Below are 22,478 nucleotides of genomic sequence, written 5' to 3' on the forward strand. Positions count from 1 at the left end.
GCCATAAGAAAAGTCTCAATATATTTACATGATTCAAGTCACACAAAGTATGTTCTCAACCACAATGAAATTAGAAATCAGAAACAGAGAGACCCCTGGAAAACCGTTAGAAGTTGGGAACTAAATAACAAACTTTTCAGTAACATATAGATCACAGAAAACAAAAGGGCAAATTAGAAAGTGTTTTGGACAAAACAAAAAATAAAACACAACATGTCAATTTGTGGGATGTTGTTAGTGGTACATAAGGGGAAATGTTATAGCACTAAATGGCTGGGAAAGATTGAGGGTGAGAGGAGAAGGGGATGACAGAGGATGAGATGATTGGATGGCATCACTGACTCAATGGACATGAATTTGAGTAAACTCTGGGAGTTGATGATGGACAGGGAGGCCTGCCGTGGTGCAGTCCCTGGGGTCACAAAGAGTCGGACATGACTGAGAGACTGAACTGAACTGAACTGAACTGACTCTATGATAAGAGAAGAAAGGTCTTAAATCAATAATCTCAATCTTCCACTATAAGAAACTAGGAAAAGGGCAAATAAAATCAAAGTAAGCAGACAAACAGGAATGAGAAAGGTCAAAGTGGAAATCAATGAAATAAAAACAAAGGGAAAAATAGAGTAAAATTAATAATTTGAGACAATCAATGAAACTGATAAAATTAATAAACCTTTAGCCAGACTGATTAGGAAAAGAGAGAAGATATAAATTGCCAATATCAGAAAAGAGAGAAATGGCATTACCACAGATTCTATAGACATTGAAATAATAAGCAAATGTTATGAACAATTTTATCCCCATTAAATGTGACAAATGAAATGAACACATTCTATGAAAGACACAAATGATCAAGTTTTCTCAAAAAGAAACAGATAACCTAAATAGCCCTATGTCTATCAAAAAAACTGAAATTGTTTAAAAAAAAAAATTCCAATAAAGAAAAATCCTGACTAGGTGGCTACATCAATGAACTTTATCAAATATTAAAGGAAGAAATACGCCAATTTTATACAAACTTTTCCAAAAACTGATGAGTAGGGAAAACTTCCCAACTTACCATATACAGTCAGCATTACTCTGAAACTGAAACTAGACAAAGGTTTTATAACATTACACACGAACATACTGTTTATTCTTGTTTAGCTGCTAAATCGTGATCAACTCTTTTGCAGCCCCATGGACTGCAGTTCTCCAGGCTCCGCTGTCCATGGGACTTCCCGTGTAAGAACACTGGAGTGGGTTGCCATTTCCTTCTCCAGGGGATCTTCCCAACCGAAGGATCAAACCTGAGTCCCCTGCACTGGCAGGTAGATTCTTTACTGCTGAGTCACCAGGGAAGCCCATATCGTTTATTAAAAATTAGTAAACTTAATTTTTAAAACTCCTACCAGAATGTACCTTTTTTCATTATTTCATCTTGGTAAGAAACTTCAATCTTATTATCCGGGTTTTTGTCAAGTTCAGGGAAACAGTATTAAATTATATTTTATAGCTTCATTGTCTTACCTCTATTCTCTTTCTAGAACTTCTAGTGCTGTCTCCCATGACTTTTTTCATTTATTTTGTGTTTTTCTGTCTTTTTGTTCTAGACTCGAGGGGACAAGAATCAGAAAGATACAGGTTCTAATGGCTAGCTATTATAACCTGAAGAGGTCTCAGATTAACTTTTCTGTGAATAGTTGTTATGTTACCAGAGACAGTCTACTGTAACATTTTTAAAAAATTCTGCTACAATTGCTTCTGCTTCAAGTAATGAAGCAGAAAGTAATTCAAGGTAATTCAAGCAAACTCTCCCATTGCAGAAAACTAAGAACACTTCTAAAACAAAAATCAGAAAACGAGCATGATAATGACTAGCAGTAACCAGGCTGGAAACCAGCTGGGAACCCAGAAACAAGCAAAGCACGGGAGATTTTTGTCCTAAGACCGGTCTCCTAAACAGAAGATGTAACTGGAAGGCAAAGGCATGTTTTGCCAAGAGTCAAAATCTAGAGCCTGCCAAGGGTGAAGAGTCTAGTAATCAGCATCAACTAGGACCCTACAGGGCTGCACCCTAGCATGAGGGGTCAATCAGAATTAAAACGGCCCTCCAATTACTCTGCAGTTTGCCTCTGAATCACTTGAGAGGACCAGAAAAATCACAAACCTCAGAACATGGATGGACTAAAGTGGTCACTCTAGGTACCTGAGAGAAGCAAATAAAAATTCTCTGGAGAAAGATAACATTATCATAGGCCTCATGCAATTTAGTAATAGAACCTTATAAAAATTCATTACTAAAATTACATAAACTAAGTACAGAATACTTTTTAAAATAAACCTAATAGTTTCCTCATACCACAGTGATAACTAAAAGCATCCAAAAATTTTTAAATTCCCTCTATTGTTTGTATAAATTTGGGGGCATTCAGAAATATAAACAAGAATTTATAAATACAGAACACATCAACTTTCTGTAGTTTGACTATGTTGTCAAAACACATTATGCATTTTGAGACATCTTTTCTTTTAATCCCTCAATATTACATATGAGCAAACTTTAAAATGTACTTGCCATGTTTTAAAAACTAAACAGCAATGATCTTATTTTTCAGTGTGGTCTATTTTAGCATAGAAGGGACCACACCCTACACAAGAGCATGCAACATTTCAGAAATAAGCAAAAACAGAAAACGCACCCATTCTGCAATTTAAGCACAGAGTTATAAAACATATACACGTTACTCAATATTCTATCTTGTTTACCATTTAACTGAGCTCATGTCCTAAAACTTATTTTCCTTTCCTAGAAGTGGAAATAAAAAATGATTTTAAAATACTATCTTTTAGAAGTTTTACCACTTCAACAATGCTGAATTTTAATCCTTTATTTATTGAAACAGATTTTAATGTCCAAGTAGCTAGAAATAATATTAACAGTATCTTCTTTCTTTTTTCATACCAATAGTATCTGGGAGGTCTAACAATTCATTGTGCTGCAAGTCAAGGTTGGTTATCTGTGTGCAGTTTCCAATCTCCTTTGGAAGGTGTTCAAGTTGATTGTGAGCTACATCCAGCGTAATGAGGTTACATAATTCACCTGTAAATTGATCAACATAAAAATGTAAGAATTTCTGGGAGATAAAACATTTTATATCATAACTATATTTTTTCTCACAAAGTAAAAGTTAAACAAAATCTGAAACTCTTCTTTGAAAATGGCATCTTACAAATACTGAACTATGTTGTACACCTGAAGCTAATATATGGTTTTATGTCAATTATACCTAAAGAAAAAAAGAAAATGACATCTGATAACATTAACATGTTGACTGTAAATCGTTATCAACCAATATTATATATTTTTAATTAACAAATTTAACCACATTTACATTTGTACATTCTATACTTCAGAAAGAGCTTACTAATTTTTAAATCAAATTCAAAATAATATCAGATAGATCTTAATTTGAGGGTCACCTTACCTCAAAATATATATGCTTTCAAATATGCATGTGTTCTGATGTTATATAAATATGTAAAGTGAGAGTCAGAAATCAAAAACTGCTTCTTAATTTTACTCCAAAAGGATACATATTTTTCTCCTCATTCTGTCTGAAAGGACTGTATGGGCAATTTAGATTATTCTTAACGTTTTTCTGTCTTCAAAAACTTATTTATAAAAGCTCGATTGGCTCTCTCATCATTTTTCCTTTTTTGGAGGGGTGAAGTTGGAAATACTGAGCAAGTAAATGTGGGAGTTGGACTGTGAAGAAGGCTGAGCGCTGAAGAATTGATGCTTTGAATTGTGGTGTTGGAGAAGACTCTTGAGAGTCCCTTGGACTGCAAGGAGATCCAACCAGTCCATTCTGAAGGAGATAAGCCCTGGGTGTTCTTTGGAAGGAATGATGCTAAAGCTGTAACTCCGTACTTTGGCCACCTCATGCGAAGAGTTGACTCACTGGAAAAGACTCTGATGCTGGGAGGGATTGGGGGCAGGAGGAGAAGGGGACGACAGAGGATGAGATGGCTGGATGGCATCACTGACTCGGTGGACGTGAGTCTGAGTGAACTCCGGGAGTTGGTGATGCACAGGCAGGCCTGGCGTGCTGCGATTCATGGGGTCGCAAAGAGTCGGACACGACTGAGCGACTGAACTGAACTGCTGCTGCTAAGTCGCTTCAGTTGTGTCCGACTCTGTGCGACCCCATAGACGGCAGCCTGCCAGGCTCCCCCATTCCTGGGATTCTCCAGGCAAGAACATTGGAGTGGGTTGCCATTTCCTTCTCCAGTGCATGAAAGTGAAAAGTGAAAGTGAAGTCGCTCAGTTGTGTCCGACTCTTCGCGACCCCATGGACTGCAGCCTACCAGGCTCCTCCGTCCATGGGATTTTCCAGGCAAGAGTACTGGAGTGGGGTGCCATTGCCTTCTCCAGAACTGAACTAAAGAGAAGTAAATAAAGTGCATAAAACTAAAAAATGGGTGTAGGGCATATTACTGTCACATCCTAAGCAACAAAGAAAAAACAGATTAACTAGATTTCAAAATTGAAAACTTATGTGTATAAAGGACACTATCAAGAGAATGAAAAGGCAACCCATAGAATAGGGGGAAATATTGACAAATCATGTATCTGGGAAGGGATTAACAGCCCAAATGTATAAGGAGCTTCCATAATTCAACAGCAACCAAAAAAAACAATTTAAAAGTGGGTAAAGAAACTGAACATTTTCCCAAAGATATGCAAATGAACAATAAACACATGAAAGCTGTTCAACATCACTAATCATTTAAAAATGCAAATCAGTTACATGAGGTACTACTTTACACCCCTGAAGATGGCTGTAAACAAAAGCAAACAACAAAACAAAACAATGTTGGCAAGGATATGGAAAAATTGGAATCCTTGTGCTTTACCCCCAGGAGTCCCACTGCAGGTTCTCAGAGTGAAGATAAAAGTCCCCTCCTATTCTCACCTAGGCATATCATATTCAAAATCATATACAGAAAATCAAAGATAAAATTTTGAAGGAAGACAGAGGCCGGGGAGGCAGGGGGAACTTTACCTATATAGGAACAAGGTAAATACACTGGACTTCTCTTCAGTAATGATGCAGGCAAGAAGAAAATGGAATGGAATACTTACAAAGTGATGAGAGGAAAAAAAAAAATCACCAACCTAAAAGTTTGTACCCAATGAAATTATCCTTCAAAGTAAAGGAGAAATAAAGACCTCCTTAGATAAACAGAAATGAGGGAATCTGTCACCAATAGACCGGTGTTTCAAGAAATATTAAAATAAGTTCTTCAGAAAGAGGGAAAATGATGTAAGTCAGAAACTTAGCTCTACACAGAGAAAAGAACAATAGAGAAGGAATAAGATAAAATAAAATCTTTTATATTCTTAAACTCTTAATTGATCTAACAGATAACAGTTTCTTAAAAGTATGAAGAGCAACAATATACTGGGTAACTATACATTAAGGATAAATGAAATGAATGACAGCAGTGTTATAAGGGACAGGAGAGAAGAACTGGGAATATTCTGTTATAAGCAACCACACTGAGTGGTATAGTGTTATTTGATGGTGGACTTATATTAGCTGTAAATTTACACCACAAACTCCAGGGCAATCACAAACATACATACATACAAGCAAAAAAATAATAATAATAATACAAGTATAAATGATATGCTAAGGAGAGAAAAAATGAAATAATACAAAATGCTCAATTAAACCCAGATAATGCAGAAAAATGATTTAAGACAAAAAAAAAATAGAGAACAAGTTATAGAAAACAGTTCCAAATATGGCTGGTATCAATCCAACTAAATCAATAAACGCTTTTAATATGAAAGTGAATGCAAGACAGAGACTATCAGAGGGGACTTAAGAAATAAGACCCTGCCCCCCAGCCCCACTGAACAGTACAGTCTTTTAAAAACCTACTTTACAGACACAGGTGGATTAAGAATAAAGGGATAGATAAATACAATGTTAATGTTAATCAAAAGAGAGCTGAAATATTTACACAAATTTCAGACAAAGCCAACTTCAAAGCAAGGAAAATTATCAGAGATACAGAAAGCATTAATGATAAACAGAACAATTCTCTAATAAAAAAGAAAAAAAAGTCTTTAATTGTAAGCAGCTGTTTATCTCCTCCGCATATTGTGTAGTACCTAGTACACAGCACTATGTTAACTGAAAGAATAAATGATAACGGGGGAAAATAAAATTTAGATGCTAATACTCTTCATGCCACAAGTAACAAATGTTTTCTGTATTTGCCACAACTTTTCTAGTAATACTCAAAGTTGTTTCAATTCCTATGAAAGGAACTCCTACTACTTTCAAGGAAGATGCACAAATTCAAGTATATGAGAGTCCCAGCAAATAAATAAAGCAAGTTGAGAGGAGACTATGGCTAACTATAGCTTATATGAAACAGATATGATTCAACTCAGCTCAATGACTGCTATATTACAGGACTCCTCAAACTCAATACTGAAATATTCTAGACCAGATAATTCTTTGCTGTAGAAAGGTGTCCTGTGCATCAGCAGCATGCCTCATCTTTTTAGCCAAAAGATGCCAAGAGCACCTCCCCACCAGTCATGACAATCATCTAGACATTAACAAATGTCCTTTGTTGTGTAACATTGCCAAAACTGCCCCAGGCTATCACTGCAATGTTGCGATGAGAAATACTATCAATCCTCAAATGAATGCATTCACTCAAATACTGTCCAATCCTCACACCTTTCAAAAAAAAACCTAGAAATTTATATTTCCATATAAAATCTAATGTTCAAATACTAACAACTAATTTTTAGGTTAAAACAGAACAAAACACTGCGTTATCAAACATATCTGTGGACTTTTTTTTTTTTTTAACAGTATTCAGGATACCAGTTTGATACCCATGAACACAGAAGCAGATGAATTACCAGTATCTTATGACAGGAACTTACATATGACTATCTAACATTAAACTAAAAAATAACTGTTTTTTAAATGCAGAATATAATTACTTTGATTCAAATTAAGTTAAATCCTTTTTGATTTATGTAAATCACCATCCATATGATAACGAATTATTTTGAGCATATATTCTCTCCAGAAAATCATCCTCTAACAATACAACACTGCAACATCAGGAAATCATGTTAACTCTGATACATTAAGGAGAGTGTCATCTACTAATACTTTTTTCTTACAATCTAGTAATTATGGTTTTGAAAATGCTTAAAACTCAGGAAATATGATTTAATTTTTTAACAGCATCAGCACACAAAAATAACCTGATTTTTAAGTTTGATCTGTTAGTCCATGAACTACAATAAACTCATGAGTAAATTATATATATTGCTGAGTTAAATTTGAAACTTATTTTTAGATTTTCCCCAAAACCCATGTATACATTTTAAGACATGAAAAACATTTTCCCTTTGGAACTGAATTTTTTTCAGTCCAATGAAAAAGATCTAAAAAACTTCAGGGACGTTTATAATAAAAGACAGCTTCCAGGAAAATCTAAAATATTTTCAAAACTAATCCAAAATGTCCTATTAAATGTACAAAACATTTTTAGTGTGGGGGAAAAAAAGAAGCTTAAGATCTCTCTTCTTTAGAGCAACACTCATAACTGCTCAAGCTTTTTTTCTTCATATGCAAATAGTCAGAAACATCTGACAATTCTGAATATATGATAAACTCTGCACTAATCAATACTGTGCCAGGATAAGACCTTGTGTTACAATTCAGAAAAGACAGGATATTAAATATTGAAGGAGTTCATAAAATACTTTCATACTATTTATTATTTCTATATTATGTCCAGTTATCTAGTACTTCTAAACATTTATTTTACTATATATGATCCAAATTGCCGGGAGCCAGCATGGGGAATCCCGCCCATGGCAAACGTCATGAGGAAGAGGGCCTGGCAAAAAGCAAAGGCTGAGATCAGGCTTCAGGGGTACCCCTGGATTTTCCTGAGCATCTACCCCAAAAACCAGAGTCTGCCTGCTTTATTGTACTGTGCTCTCCACTCTTCCGACATAACAGGGGGCTATCCCTGACCACCTTTCTCTGGAAAGAGTTAACTTAGCACCCCAGTTAACAGTCTCCTACAGATAAAAGGAGTGTCTCAGCTCAAACCCCTCTGATGGAGGGGGAGGGAGAGAGAGAGAGAGAGAGAGAGAGGGAGGGAGAGGGGGAGAGAGGGAGAGAGAGAGAGGGAGGGAGGGAGAGAAGAGGCACGCAGCTTAAAGCATCTTAAAGATACAGAGCCTTTTCTAAAAAGCTAAAAATTATACTGGTGATGGGTTTTCATTGTTGAGTCAATGACTGCTGCCAGGCCTCCATATTCTTTATCTTTTAGGCACCTGGAGGATATTAATCAATGTAATTGGGATATAGAAAAAGGAATATAGTAGTTTTGATGTTAGCAATACTAGACTTTTGAGTTAGTGAACTTTCTCTGTTATAAATCACTGTACTCCTCTTTCCTTGTTATAAATTGTTGTGTCCTTGCTATATAAGAATGTAACCTTAATTAGTGCCTTCTGAGAGTGTCACCAGACTTTAGTAAGAACAACACTTTTAAGGCAAATAAGTTTTCTGGTTGACAGACCCTTATCAGAAAAGGGCCATAAAATGTTAATAGGCCTCCTGGCCAGAAGATGATGTAAATCACCTAAGACTTGTGTACACAGCTAGGTATACAGAGAGAAAGCCTGGTCTCGATAAGAGTCAGGGCTGCTGATGCTGCATAACTTTGTATTATCCATTGATCTCTACGTACAACCAAAAGCATAAAAAGCTTTCCCAGACAATAAAGGATGGACCAGTTTCTCAGACCAGCTTCTTGAACGGGTTTTCTTGGAAATCTGGCTCCCCCCGTGTAGACTCTCTCTCTTTCTCCCTCTCCCTCCCTCTCCTTTGCAGGCTGATCCCTTCGAACAGGGAGGCTCACCTAGTCTATTTATTTGCCCTGGCCTCTAAGACCCACCTGAGAGGGAGCCCGAGGCGGGGCACCCTCCGATATTCAAGCAGGCGCCGGCGGCCTAACATAGACGGTGCAAGTTCCTTGCGTGGAACTTTACTGGTTTTCCACGTAAACCAAGTTATTCAGCATCTTTTCTCCACTAATTTTCCTACTACATTATTCTTTCCTAATCTCTCTGTATATTTCTAAATAAATAAGTTTCTCTTCGCCGACTCCATCCCCGCTTCAAATTCCCTGGATCCACCAGGGCTGGACCCCGGCATCAAATATTACTTTAAAAATATAAATTCATTTCAGACGGTTCTGAAGAATAATAATCAATATCTTAACAGTGACTTGTCTCTGGCTAAGTTTAAAAGTGGTTTTTCTTTTCTACTTTATATATTTGTATTTTGTGATTTTTCAATGTTTTTGTACATCTTTTAATCTAAAGAGGAAAGTGGAGAGGGGGACAGATTCAAGACATAAAATGAGCAGTCTCTCCTACACTATACATGAAGAGCAGTTTTCAAACCATAAATAGAAGTTTCCTGGCTGTGGAGCAAATGTACCTTTTAGTGAAAATGAATGCACCATGTTATCATATTGATGACACCAGCCATTAATAAGAAACATTTTATGACTCACATTCCATACTTACTAAGCAATTTTTTTAACTTTGACTTCCTACAGAGAGAACATAGACTTCATTGATTCACTCTACAAATGTTTATTAAGCACCTACTGTGTGTTAGACACTATTCTAGGAATTGAAGACACAATCAGGAAAAAGAGGGACAAGGCAAGAAAAAAGTTTGCTGCCCTCAGCGAACTTGTATTTTAATAAGGAAAAATAAACAATATATAACCAAGGTGAGGGTATAAGGAGAAGGAAAGATATACCAATTTGAATGCAGAGTACCAAAGAACAGCAAGGAGAGATAAGAAAGCCTTCCTCAGCAACCAATGAAAAGAAATAAAGGAAAACAACAGAATGGGAAAGACTAGAGATCTCTTCAAGAAAGTTAAGAGATACCAAGGGAGCATTTCATGCAAAGATGGGCTCAATAAAGGGCAGAAATGGTAGGGACCTAATAGAAGCAGAAGATATTAAGAAGAGGTGGCAAGAATACACAGAAGAACTGTACAAAAAAGATCTTCACGACCCAGATAATCACAATAGTGTGATCACTCACACTCAGCTAGAGCCAGACATCCTGGAATGTGAAGTCAATTGGGCCTTAGGAAGCATCACTACAAACAAAGCTAGCGGAGGTGATGGAATTCCAGTTGAGCTATTTCAAATCTTGAAAGATGATGCTATGAAAGTGCTGCACTCAATATGTCGGCAAATTTGGAAAACTCAGCAGTGGCCACAGGACTGGAAAAGGTCAGTTTTCATTCCAATCCCAAAGAAAGGCAATGCCAAAGAATGCTCAAACTACCACACAATTGCACTCATCTCACACACTAGTAAAGTAATGCTCAAAATTTTCCAACCAGGCTTCAGCAATATGTTAACCGTGGACTTCTAGATGTTCAAGTTGGTTTTAGAAAAGGCAGAGGAACCAGAGATCAAATTGCCAACATCCGCTGGATCATCGAAAGAGCAAGAGAGTTCCAGAAAAACATCTATTACTGCTTTATTGACTATGTCAAAGCCTTTGACTGTGTGGATCACCACAAACTGTGGAAAATTCTGAAAGAGATGGGAATACCAGACCACCTGTCCTGCCTCTTGAGAATCCTGCATGCCGGTCAGGAAGCACCAGTTAGAACTGGACATGGAACAACAGACTGGTTCCAAATAGGAAAAGGAGTACGTCAAGGCTGTATATTGTCACCCTGCTTATTTAACTTATATGTAGAGTGCATCATGAGAAACACTGGGCTGGAAGAAGCACAAGCTAGAATCAAGATTGCTGGGAGAATTATCAATAACCTCAGATACGCAGATGATACTAACCTTATGGCAGAAAGTGAAGAACTAAAGAGCCTCTTGATGAAAGTAAAAGAGGAGAGTGAAGAAGTCGGCTTAAAGCTCAAGATTCAGAAAACGAAGATCATGGCATCTGGTCCCATCACTTCATGGGAAATAGATGGGGAAACAGTAGAAACAGTGGCTGACTTTATTTTTTGGAGCTCCAAAATCACTGCAGATGGTGATTGCAGCCATGAAATTAAAAGACGCTTACTCCTTGGAAGGAAAGTTATGACCAACCTAGACAGCATATTAAAAAGCAGAGACATTACTTTGTCAACAAAGGTCCATCTAGTGTCAAGGCTATGGTGTTTCCAGTGGTCATGTATGGATGTAAGAGTTGGACTATAAAACAGCTGAGCACCGAAGAACTGATGCTTTTGAACTGTGGTGTTGGAGAAGACTCTTGAGAGTCCCTTGGACTGCAAGGAGATCCAACTAGTCAATCCTAAAGGAAATTGGTCCTAAATATTCATTGGGAGGACTGATATTGAAGCTGAAACTCCAATACTTTGGCCACCTGATGTGAAGAGCTGACTCATTGGAAAAGACCCTGATGCTGGGAAAGATTGAGGGCAGGAGGAGAAGGGGACAACAGAGGATGAGATGGTTGGATGGCATCACCGACTTAATGGACGAGTTTGGGGGAACTCCAGGAACTGGTGATGGACAGGAAGGCCTGGCGTGCTGTGGTTCATGGGGTTGCAAAGAGTGGGACACGACTGAACAACTGAAATGAACTGAATTGAGGATGTATAAAAGCTATAAAAGAAAATAAAGCAATGGAAAGAGTCTGATGGTGGGAAGGAGAGATCAGAGGTATTGATAGTAAGCAGAAAAGGAAAATAATCCCAATGGAGTAGCATTTGAATATACACACCTGAATAATGGAAGAGGAAAGAAACAATGGAAATATCTGGGGGAAGCTGAGTGAACAGCGAATACAAAGACTCTGAGGCAAGAAAGTAGATCAAAACCCAACAGAAAGCCAATGTAATTGGAATAATGAGTAACGAAGGAAGTGATAGATGAAGTAGCCCAGAGTCAGATTTATTTAGTCTTGTGGGCTAAGGTAGCAACTTCAACTTTGATTAAGGAAACAGTGGTGTCAGTATTAACAGTAGGGTTTTCTTTGTTTGTTGGAGCAATTTCAGGTTTACAGGAAAACTGCAAATTAAGTACAGAGTTCTTATATACCACCTTCCCCATAGTTTCCACTATTACTAACATCCAACATTGTGCATTACAGTTGATGAACCAACATTTATAGATTATCAACTAAAAGTCCGTATTTTACACTGACATCCATCCACTCTTTGTGTTGTCCAGTTCTGTAGATTCTGGTAAATGCATAATAGCCTGTACCCATGATTATAGTATCATATATAAGTTTTACTGACCTAAAAATAAAAATCTTCAGTGTTTCACTACTCATTGATCTGACTCTCCTGTACTAGGGCCCCGGCAACTACTGATCTTTTACTTCTGCCTTTTCCAGAATGTTGTATAGTTAGAATCACACGATACACAGCTTTTCCAGATTAATTTCTTTCATTCAGAAATATGCATTTCGTTTACCACTGAACAAGATTCCATTGTATGGGTATACCACTTTATTATTCACGTATTTATTGAAGCATATCTTGGTTACTTACAATTTTTAGCAATTATGAATAGAACAACTAAAAATATTTTGTGTACAGTTTTTTGCATGGACGTAAGAGAAGGCAATGGCACCCCACTCCAGTACTCTTGCCTGGAAAATCCCATGCACAGAGGAGCCTGGTAGGCTGCAGTCCACGGGGTCACTAAGTCGGGCACGACTGAGCAACTTCACTTTCACGTTTCACTTTCATGCACTGGAGAAGGAAATGGCAACCCACTCCAGTGTTCTTGCCTGGAGAATCCCAGGAATGGGGGAGCCTGGTGGGCAGCCATCTATGGGGTCGCACAGAGTCGGACACAGCAGTGACTTAGCAGCAAGTTTAACTCATTTGGGTAAAGATAAGCATGACTGATAGATTTTATGGTAAGACTGTGTTCAGCTTTGCAAGAAACTGCCACTGTCTTCCAAAGTGGCTGTACTCATTTGCATTCCAACAGTAATAAATGAAGTTTGAACCAGGATTTGCTATTGTCCAGCCCAAAACAATGGAATAAAATTGTGGTATATTCACACTGTGGAATATTATACAGTGGTGAAAAATAGTAACCTCTAACTACATATACCAATATGATAGCTTAGTGAGGAACTGTAAACCTGTTTCTGTTGTTGTTGTTCAGTTGCTCAATTGTGTCCAACTCATTGTGACTCCATGGACTAGAGCATGCAGGCTTCCCTGTCCTTCACTATCTCCCAGAGTTTGTTCAAACTGTCCAATGAGTCCATAATGCAATTCAATAATCTCATCCTCTCTCATCCCTTCTGCTCCTGTCCTTGATCTTTCCCAGCATCATGGTTTTTACCAATGAGTTGGCTCTTAACTTGGAGTTAAGATTGGAGTTAACTTGGAGTTAAGTTAATATTGGAGTTTCACTTCAGCATCAGTCCTTCCAATGAATATTCAGGGTTGACTTCCTGTAGGATTGACAGGTTGAACTTCTTGCATTCCAAGGGACTCTCAAAAATCTTCTCCAGCATCACAATTTGAAAGCATCGATTCTTCGGTACTCAGCCTTCTTTACGGTTCAACTCTCATATCCATACATGACTACTGGCAAAACCATAGCTCTGACTCAGTTCAGTTGTGTCCGACTCTTTACAACCCCGTGGACTGAAGCACACCAGGCTTCCTTGTCCATCACCAACTCCTGGAGCTTGCTCAAACTCATGTCCATCGAGTCAGTGATGCCATCCACCCATCTATCCTCTGTTGTCCCCTTCTCCTGCTGCCCTCAGTCTTTCCCACGATCAGGGGCTTTTCCAATGAGTCAGTTCTTTGCATCAGGTGGCCAGAGTAATGCAGCTTCAGCTTCAGTATCACCCTTCCAATGAATATTCAGGGTTGATTTCCTTTAGGATGGACTGGTTTGATCTCCTTGAAATCCAAGGGACTCTCAAGAGTCTTCTCCAACACCACAGTTCAAAACCATCAACTCTTCAGCACTCAGCTTTCTATATGGTCCAACTCTCACATCCATACATGACTAGTGGAAAAACAATAGCTTTGAAAATACAGACCTTTGTTGGGAAAGTAATCTCTCTGCTTTTTAATATGCTGTGTAGGTTGGTCATAACTTTTCTTCCAAGAAGCAAGCATCTTTTAATTTCACGGCTTCAGACACCATCTGCAGTGATTTTGGAGCCCCAAAATATAAAGTCTGTCACTGTTTCCATTGTTACCCCATCTATTTGCCATGATGTTATGGGACCAGATGCCATGATCTTCATTTTCTGAATCTTGAGCTTTAAGCCTACTTTTTCACTCTCCTCTTTCACTTTCATCAAGAGGCTCTTTAGTTCTTCTTCACTTTCTGCCATAAGGGTGGTGTCTTCTGCATATCTGAGGTTATGATACTTCTCCAGGAAATCTTGATTCCAGCTTGTGCTACAACCAGCCTTGCATTTCACATGATGTAGTCTGCATTTAAGTTAAATAAGCAGGGTGACAATATACAGTCTTGATGTACTCCTTTCCCAATTTGAAACCAGCGTGTTGTTCCATGTCCAGTTCTAACTGTTGTTTCTTGGTCTGCATACAGATTACTCAGAAAGCAGGGGAGGTGGTCTGGTATTCCCATCTCTTTCAGAATTTTCCAGTTTGCTGTGATCCACATAGTCAAAGGCTCTAGTGTAGTCAATGAAGCAGAAGTAGATGCTTTTCTGGAATTCTTTTTTCTATGATCCAGGAGATGTTGGTAATTTGATCTCCGATTCCTCTGCCTTTTCTAAACCCAGCTTGTACATCTAAAAGTTCTCAGTTCACGCACTGTTGCAGCCTAGCATGGAGAATTTTGAGCATTGTAGTGTGTGAGATGAGTGCAATTGTGCAGTAGTTTGAACATTCTTTGGTATTGCCTTTCTTTGGGGTTGGAATAAAAACTGACCTTTTCCAGTCTTGTGGCCACTGCTGAGTTTTCCAAATTTGCTGGCATATTGATTGCAGCATTTTAACAGCATCATCTTTTAGTACTTGAAATAGCTCAACTGGAATTTCATCATCTCCACTAGCTTTGTTCGTAATGATGCTTCCTAAGGATCACTTGCCTTCACACTCCAGGATTTCTGGCTTTAGGTGAGTAATCACACCACTGTGGTTACTGGCGTCATGAAGATCTTTTTTGTATAGTTCTTCTGTGTATTCTTGCCACCTCTTAATATCTTCTGCTTCTGTTAGGTCCATACCATTTTTATCCTTTATTGTGCCCATCTTTGCATGAAATGTTCCCTTAGTATCTCTAATTTTCTTGATGAGATCTCTAGACATTTCCATTCTATTGTTTTCCTCTATTTCTTTGCACTGTGCACTTAAGAAGGCTTTCTTATCTCTCCTTGCTATTCTTTGGAACTCTGCATTCAGATGGGTATATCTTTCCTCTTCACTTGCCTTTCACTTCTCTTCCTTTCTCAGCTATTTGTAAGGCCTCCTCAGACAGCCATTTTGCCTTTTTGCATTTCTTCTTCTTGAGGATGGTTTGATCACTGTGTCCTGTAGTATGTCACAAACCTCCATCCATAGTTCTTCAGGCACTCTATGAAACTGAATCCCTTGAATCTATTTGTCACTTCCACTCTACAATCATAAGGGATTTGATTTACATCATACCTGAATGGCCTGGTGGTTTTCCTTACTTTCTTCAATTTAAGCCTGTTTTTTGCAAGAAGGAGTTCATGATCTGAGCCACAGTCAGCTCCTGGTCTTTTTTTGTGCTGTCTGTATGGAGCTTCTCCATCTTCAGCAGCAAAGAATATAATCCATCTGATTTTGGTATTGACCATCTGGTTATGTCCATGTGTAGAGTCATCTCTTGTGTTGTTGGTAAGAGGGTGTTTGCTATGACTAATGAGTTCTCTTGGCAAAACTCTGTTAGCCTTTGCTCTGCTTCATTTTGTACTCCAAAGCCAAACTTGCCTATTACTCCAGGTATCTCTTGACTTCCTACTTTTGCATTCCAGTCCCCAGTGATGAAAAGGACTTTTTTTTTTTTTTGGTTTAGTTCTAGAAGGTCTTGTAGGTCTTCATAGAACCATTCAAATTCACCTTCTTCAGCATAGTGGTTGGGGCATAGACTTGGATTGCTATGATATTGAATGGTTTGCCTTGGAAACAAATTCTGTCATCTTTGAGATTGCACCCAAGTACTACATTTAGGACTGTTGCTGACTATGAGGGCTACTCCACTTCTTCTAAGGGATTCTTGCCCACAGTAGTAGACACAATGATCTGAATTAAATTTGCCCATTCCAGTCAATTTTAGTTCACTAATTCCTAAAATGTCAATGTTCACTCTTGCCATCTCCTGTTTGACCACTTCCAATTTACCGTGATTCATGGACCTAACATTCCAGATTCCTATAATATTGTTCTTTACAGCATTGGACTTTACTTCCATCACCAGCCACATATACAACTGGGTTTTGTTTTCACTTTGGCTCAGCCTCTTCATTCTTTCTGGAGCTATTTCTCCACTCTTCTCCAGTAGCAGTATTCCAGATGCAAAAGGCAGTGGGACACATTGCCTCTCATTTCCAGAACTTGGACAGTTAAAATATTCATCAAACAGACAGGCAATTTTTGGAGGAAAAAGGTTTTACCTCCCTTCTCGAGACTGTAAGTATTGACAATTAAAATGCTTAAATAAGGAATTCTTGAGCATTACTGAGAAAATTAAATTTGTGGGGTTTAACCAGTAACAAAGAAACATTATTATACAAACATGTGAATACACTATGAGCCTAAAACACAACAGAAAATAAACTATTACTACAAGAGCATTAAGTCAGTCAGTCAGACAAGATTCCTGTGTGCACATTTTCTTTACCAGACATAATACTAGACACTAAAGGCACAAAGACACTGCAATACACTAAATGCCTGTTTCGTGAAATTAAAAATTAGTAGGAGACTACATGTGATTTGAGGACAGCTACAGAGGGTCCTGTTTATTAAATTTCAACATTAAAGAGTCTTTCTTTTGGATCTTCAAGACCAAGGGAAGATACAAGGCAAGATGAGAGAGAAGACCTGGAACCTTCAATACCAAACTAAGGAATCTGGATCTTTTTGATCAACTAATAAAACAAAATTTAAAGATTCTGAATAATGCATGATAATCAGAATGCTATTCTAAAAAAACTATTTACTCATAGATTTGAAAGGATGGATAGCTTAGGAAGCACAGTCTATTAGGAAACTACTGTAACTAGCTCACATGAAATAATATGAGGGTCTATACAAAATCAATAGTAGTAGAATGAACACGAGGGCTATCTCCTACTAGGAGAGCTATTAAGAGAGATAGAAAAAGCAGTATGAATGAAATAAGACAAGTAATTATCAAACTACATATGGTAAAGCCCATATACAAATTGTTGGAAACCAGAAATAAAGAAAAATATTAAAACTATACAGAGTAAAAAAGACTTTACAAACAAACAAATATAACAGAAAAACTCTTGTCAGAAACCAGGCAAGCCAAGGGGAAAAAAAAAAAAAATAGGGAAAGCAGAGCTATCTTAAAAATAATTAATAAAAAAGAAAATATGCCAAACTAGAATTTTGTAACAGGAAAAAAAACTATTAAAAATGAAAACAAAATAAAGGCTTTCAGACACACAGAAGCATAAAAAATTCAATCAGAGTAGACCTGGGCTACAATATACATTAAAAGAAGTTCTTTGGGCAAAAAGAAAATACCAAATAGAGATTCAGATCTACTCAAAGAATGAAAAGCACTAGAGGGAATAAACACATGGGCAAATATCAAAATTTTTCAGCATTTTTAGTCTCTTTAAAAGATAACAAAAAAGGATGATGACACATCAAAAGGCACAGGAACCAATTAACACAGAGTTCACAATAACCAAAGACGGAATAATTTGAGCAACAAAACGGTAAAGAATAATATTGGATTGAAACCCACAGAATAAAGGAGTCCAGACTGATATAATTAACTGAATAAATAAATGGGGGAGAAAGGACAGCTCTTCTTTATAGAATTTCAATTAATAAATACAAAAGAAACAAGGGAAATTTTAAAAAATCATCATTCAGTTCAGTTGCTCACTCGTGTCCGACTCTTTGTGACCCCATGAACCGCAGCACGCCAGGCCTCCCTGTCCGTGACCAACTCCTGGAGTTTAGAGAATATAGTAATAATTGCTTCAGGGAAGATCTACCAATGAAAGCTAAAATTTATAAACAAAAGGTGAGGGAGAAACAAGATACTGACATAGTCCAAAATCGGTACTTCCCAAGGTAGTTATTAATTTAAAGGAAAAAATTATTAACTTCAAAGTGGAGCAGCATAGCAGAAACCACCATAACCAAGTGGTTTAGGTCAAAATTACCAGTAATGACACATATCAACATCATGTATCTCTTGATATGATTCAATGGGAAAGGTATACAATCACTTCTATGGTATTCTTGACAAAATCTCATAACTTTAAACTAGTTATGACAAAAATATACCAACAAAAAATGAGTTATATAAAGTATCCCATCTGTATACTTCAAATGTAGCCAGTATTAAGTTATGGATATGTACTGTAAATGCTAGACTAGTTAAGAAGGCATGAAATGAGGGGGAAAGGAAAAGTAACAAATGGCACAAAAAGAACATAGCGAGATGACAGATTTTAACCAACTACATTGATAACTATATTAAATACAATGGTCTCAGTTCAGTTCAGTCGCTCAGTCATGTCCGACTCTTTGTGAACCCATGAATCGCAGCACGCCAGGCCTCCCTGTCCATCACCAACTCCCGGAGTTCACCCAAACTCATGTCCATCAAGTCACTGATGCCATCCAGCCATCTCATCCTCTGTCGTCCCCTTCTCCTCCTGCCCCCAATCCCTCCCAGCATCAAAGTCTTTTCCAATGAGCCAACTCTTCACATCAGGTGGCCAAAGTATTGGAGTTTCAGCTTTAGCATCAGTCCTTCCAATGAACACCCAGGACTGGTATCCTTTAGGATGGACTGGCTGGATCTCCTTGCAGTCCAAGGGACTCTCAAGAGTCTTCTCCAACACCACAGTTCAAAACCATCAATTCTTCAGCACTCAGCTTTCTTCACAGTCCAACTCTGACATCCATACATGACCACTGGAAAAACCATAGCCTTGACTAGACGGACCTTTGTTGGCAATGTAATGTCTCTGCTTTTGAATATGCTATCTAGGTTGGTCACAACTTTTCTTCCAAGGAGTAAGCGTCTTTTAATTTCACGGCTGTAATCAGCATCTGCAGTGATTTTGGAGCCCAAAAGAATAAAGTCTGACACTGTTTCCACTGTTTACCCATCTATTTCCCATGAAGTGATGGGACCAGATGCCATGATCTTCGTTTTCTGAATCTTGAGCTTTAAGCCTACTTTTTCACTCTCCTCTTTCACTTTCATCAAGAGGCTTTTTAGTGCTTCTTCACTTTCTGCCATAAGGGTGGTATTATCTGCATATCTGAGGTGATTGATATTTCTCCCGGCAATCTTGATTCCAGCTTGTGCTTCTTCCAGCCCAGCATTTCTCATGATGTACTCTGCCTATAAGTTAAATAAGCAGGGGGACAATATACAGCCTTGATGTACTCCTTTTCCTATTTGGAACCAGTCTGGTGTTCCATGTCCAGTTCTAACTGTTGCTTCCTGACCTGCGTATACATTTCTCAAGAGACAGGTCAGGTGGTTTGGTATTCCCATCCCTTTCAGAATTTTTCACAGTTTATCGTGATCCACACAGTCAAAGGCTTTGGCATAGTCAATAAAACAGAAATATATGTTTTCCTGGAACTCTCTTCCTTTCTAAACCCTTCAATTAAGGCAAAAACTGTGAGACAGGATAGAACAAAGACCTAGCCATATGCTGCCTACAATAAACCATTTTAAATATATATGAAGACAAAAAGTTAAAAGGCAAGAAGGGATATGGCTATATCAATATCAAATAAAAATAGAATTCAGAAAAAGAGATACTACTAGAAATATTACCAGTGATAAAGAAAAATGTTTCAAAGCGCATAAATTGCTCATTAGAAAAAGAATCTTAAGCATATAAACAATTAATAAAGTTTCAAAGTACAAGAATAGGATAACAGCACTAATGGGAGAAAAAAACAATAATATCTCTAATGGGAGAAAAAATTCTACTATTATATAGTTGGGTATTTCAATACTTATTTCTTACTAACTGAAGAACAAAGTAGACAGAAAATTGATAACGGTATGGAAAAAATGAATATCATCATCAATCAATTTGACCTTGCTCCAAAATAACAGCAAAATGCATCTTCTTTTCAACTACACATAGAACACTTACCAAGACAGACGATATTTTATAAATCAATAACAAAAAATAGGTAAGTCCCCACTGGTCCTAGTGGTTGCTGCTGCTGCTGCTGCTAAGTCACTTCAGTCGTGTCCAACCCTGCGCGACCCCATAGACGGCAGCCCATCAGACTCTATATTTTCATTGCTGAGGGCGCAAGTTAGATCCCGGCTCAGGGAACTAGGATCCCACAAGCTGCATGGCATAGCCAGAAAGTTAAATGGAAACGTCTCTGAAATACTTGAAAACTGAACAATGCCCTGCTAAATAATCCATGGGTTAGAGAATAATAAGAGATATTTGGAAAATATTTTGAACTAAATAATAAGGAAAATACAACATATCAAAATTTATGTGATGCTGCTAAAATAGCACTTGCAGGGGAGGTTCACAGCTATCAACACTTACATAATGAAAGGAAGAAAGGAATGAAATCAATCTAACAATTTAAGACAAAGGACATATTAAACCTATAGTAATAGGAAACAAGATAATTAAGCATAGGAAACAAAAAAAAAAGGGAAGATAATAGAGAAAGAAATCAAAAGCAGCTTTTTAAAAAAAAAAACAATAAAAGCAATATCAGGAATGAATGAGAGACATAATAATACATATTTCAAATTTCAAAAGTATAATAAGGAACTAAATGAACTTTAATTCAAAAACTTTAATGCCAAAAAATTTTACAAATCAAAAGACAAATGCTCTGACAGATTTCAAACTACCAAAATTCAACTAAGAAGAAACAAAAAACCCAAATAACTTTCCATTAACTTGCCATTTAAAACCTTTCTACAAAGAAAACCGTCCCAGATTACAAGACTCTTAAATTCTTCTAAACATTTCAAAGAAGTAAAAGTTAGTCACTCAGACTCTGCAACTTCATGGACTACATCCTGCCAGGCTCCTCTGTCTATGGGTTTCTCCAGGCAAGAATACTGGAGTGGGTAACCACTTCCTTCTCCAGGGGATCTTTCCAACCCAGGGATCAAACCTGGGTCTCCCGCATTGCAGTTGGATTATTTACCATCTGAATCATTTGAAAACATAATACTAATTCTATACAAACTCCTCCAGAATATAAAAGAGGAACTCCTCCCAACTCATTCCACAGTATGAAGCCAGAGTTGCCCTGATAGCAAACCATTACAAAAAAGAGAAAGGGAAAAAAGGAAATTACAGATCAATATCCATGAGAAGTACAGATGCAAAAATCTTCAAGATTTAGTCAATTAAATCTAGCAACATACAAGAAGACCCTATTAAAATGTATCTAACAGGCACTCAAATGTTGGTGAATAAATAACTTAGGTTTATTTCATAAGTTGTGGCTTACCCTATATTATCATTTGACTCATTAAGGACATGACTGAGTGACTGAACTGAACTAAAGGACATTTACATTTTTAAATTAACTCTTGTTCCTGAACTTATAGGGTCATTTTTCAAGCATTCAGAGCAATAAAAACCAAATTAAGTCTTACTAAAATACATGTGCAAAACAACACAATTAACAAGGGCTGGACATTTTTATTACACAATCTTGAACAGATTTAGGGACTTATATCAGAATACACATTATTTTATTTGTATAAATTTGTCTTATAGGCCTAATTCTCCCTTTCACTCTAAAGAAAATTTTAGTAATTCTTCTAAGCAAGTGCTTCTGTAACTAAGCAACACAGTCTGTATTCTTTCAATGGCTAGCATGCTATCATTAGAGCACAAAGATTGCCCCCTTCCCTACACCACAGCAGAGTGGGAAGTCAAACGCTTCCTCTGGTTCAATCAGATGGTTCAAGCGCTGTTTTTTCCCCTCTGTTATCTCCTCCTTTAGCAATAATAATAACTTTTCCAGGTTTCAGGTGTTTATATGAAACATCTGACAATCTGACAATGGCACCCCACTCCAGTACTCTTGCCTGGGAAATTCCATGGACAGCGGAGCCTGGTAGGCTACAGTCCATGGGGTTGCGAAGTGTCGACCCAACTGAGCGACATCACTTTCACTTTTCACTTTCATGCACTGGA

The 22,478-nt window shown here is 37.5% G+C and overlaps 1 protein-coding gene across 4 annotated transcripts in view; it reads right to left on the reverse strand.

Annotated features, from left to right (window-relative positions):
* Positions 1-22,478, reverse strand: part of SHOC2 (SHOC2, leucine rich repeat scaffold protein) — an 85,120-nt gene that overhangs the window by 24,699 nt on the left and 37,943 nt on the right. For all 4 annotated transcript variants that reach the window (XM_005698466.3, XM_018041275.1, XM_018041276.1 and 1 more), the window contains exon 3: positions 2,948-3,085. In XM_005698466.3, coding sequence (XP_005698523.1) covers positions 2,948-3,085 — 138 coding nt within the window. The remainder of the gene's footprint in view (positions 1-2,947; positions 3,086-22,478) is intronic.

Source organism: Capra hircus, chromosome 26 (assembly GCF_001704415.2).
Source record: "Capra hircus breed San Clemente chromosome 26, ASM170441v1, whole genome shotgun sequence".
Taxonomy (NCBI): Eukaryota; Metazoa; Chordata; class Mammalia; order Artiodactyla; family Bovidae; genus Capra; species Capra hircus.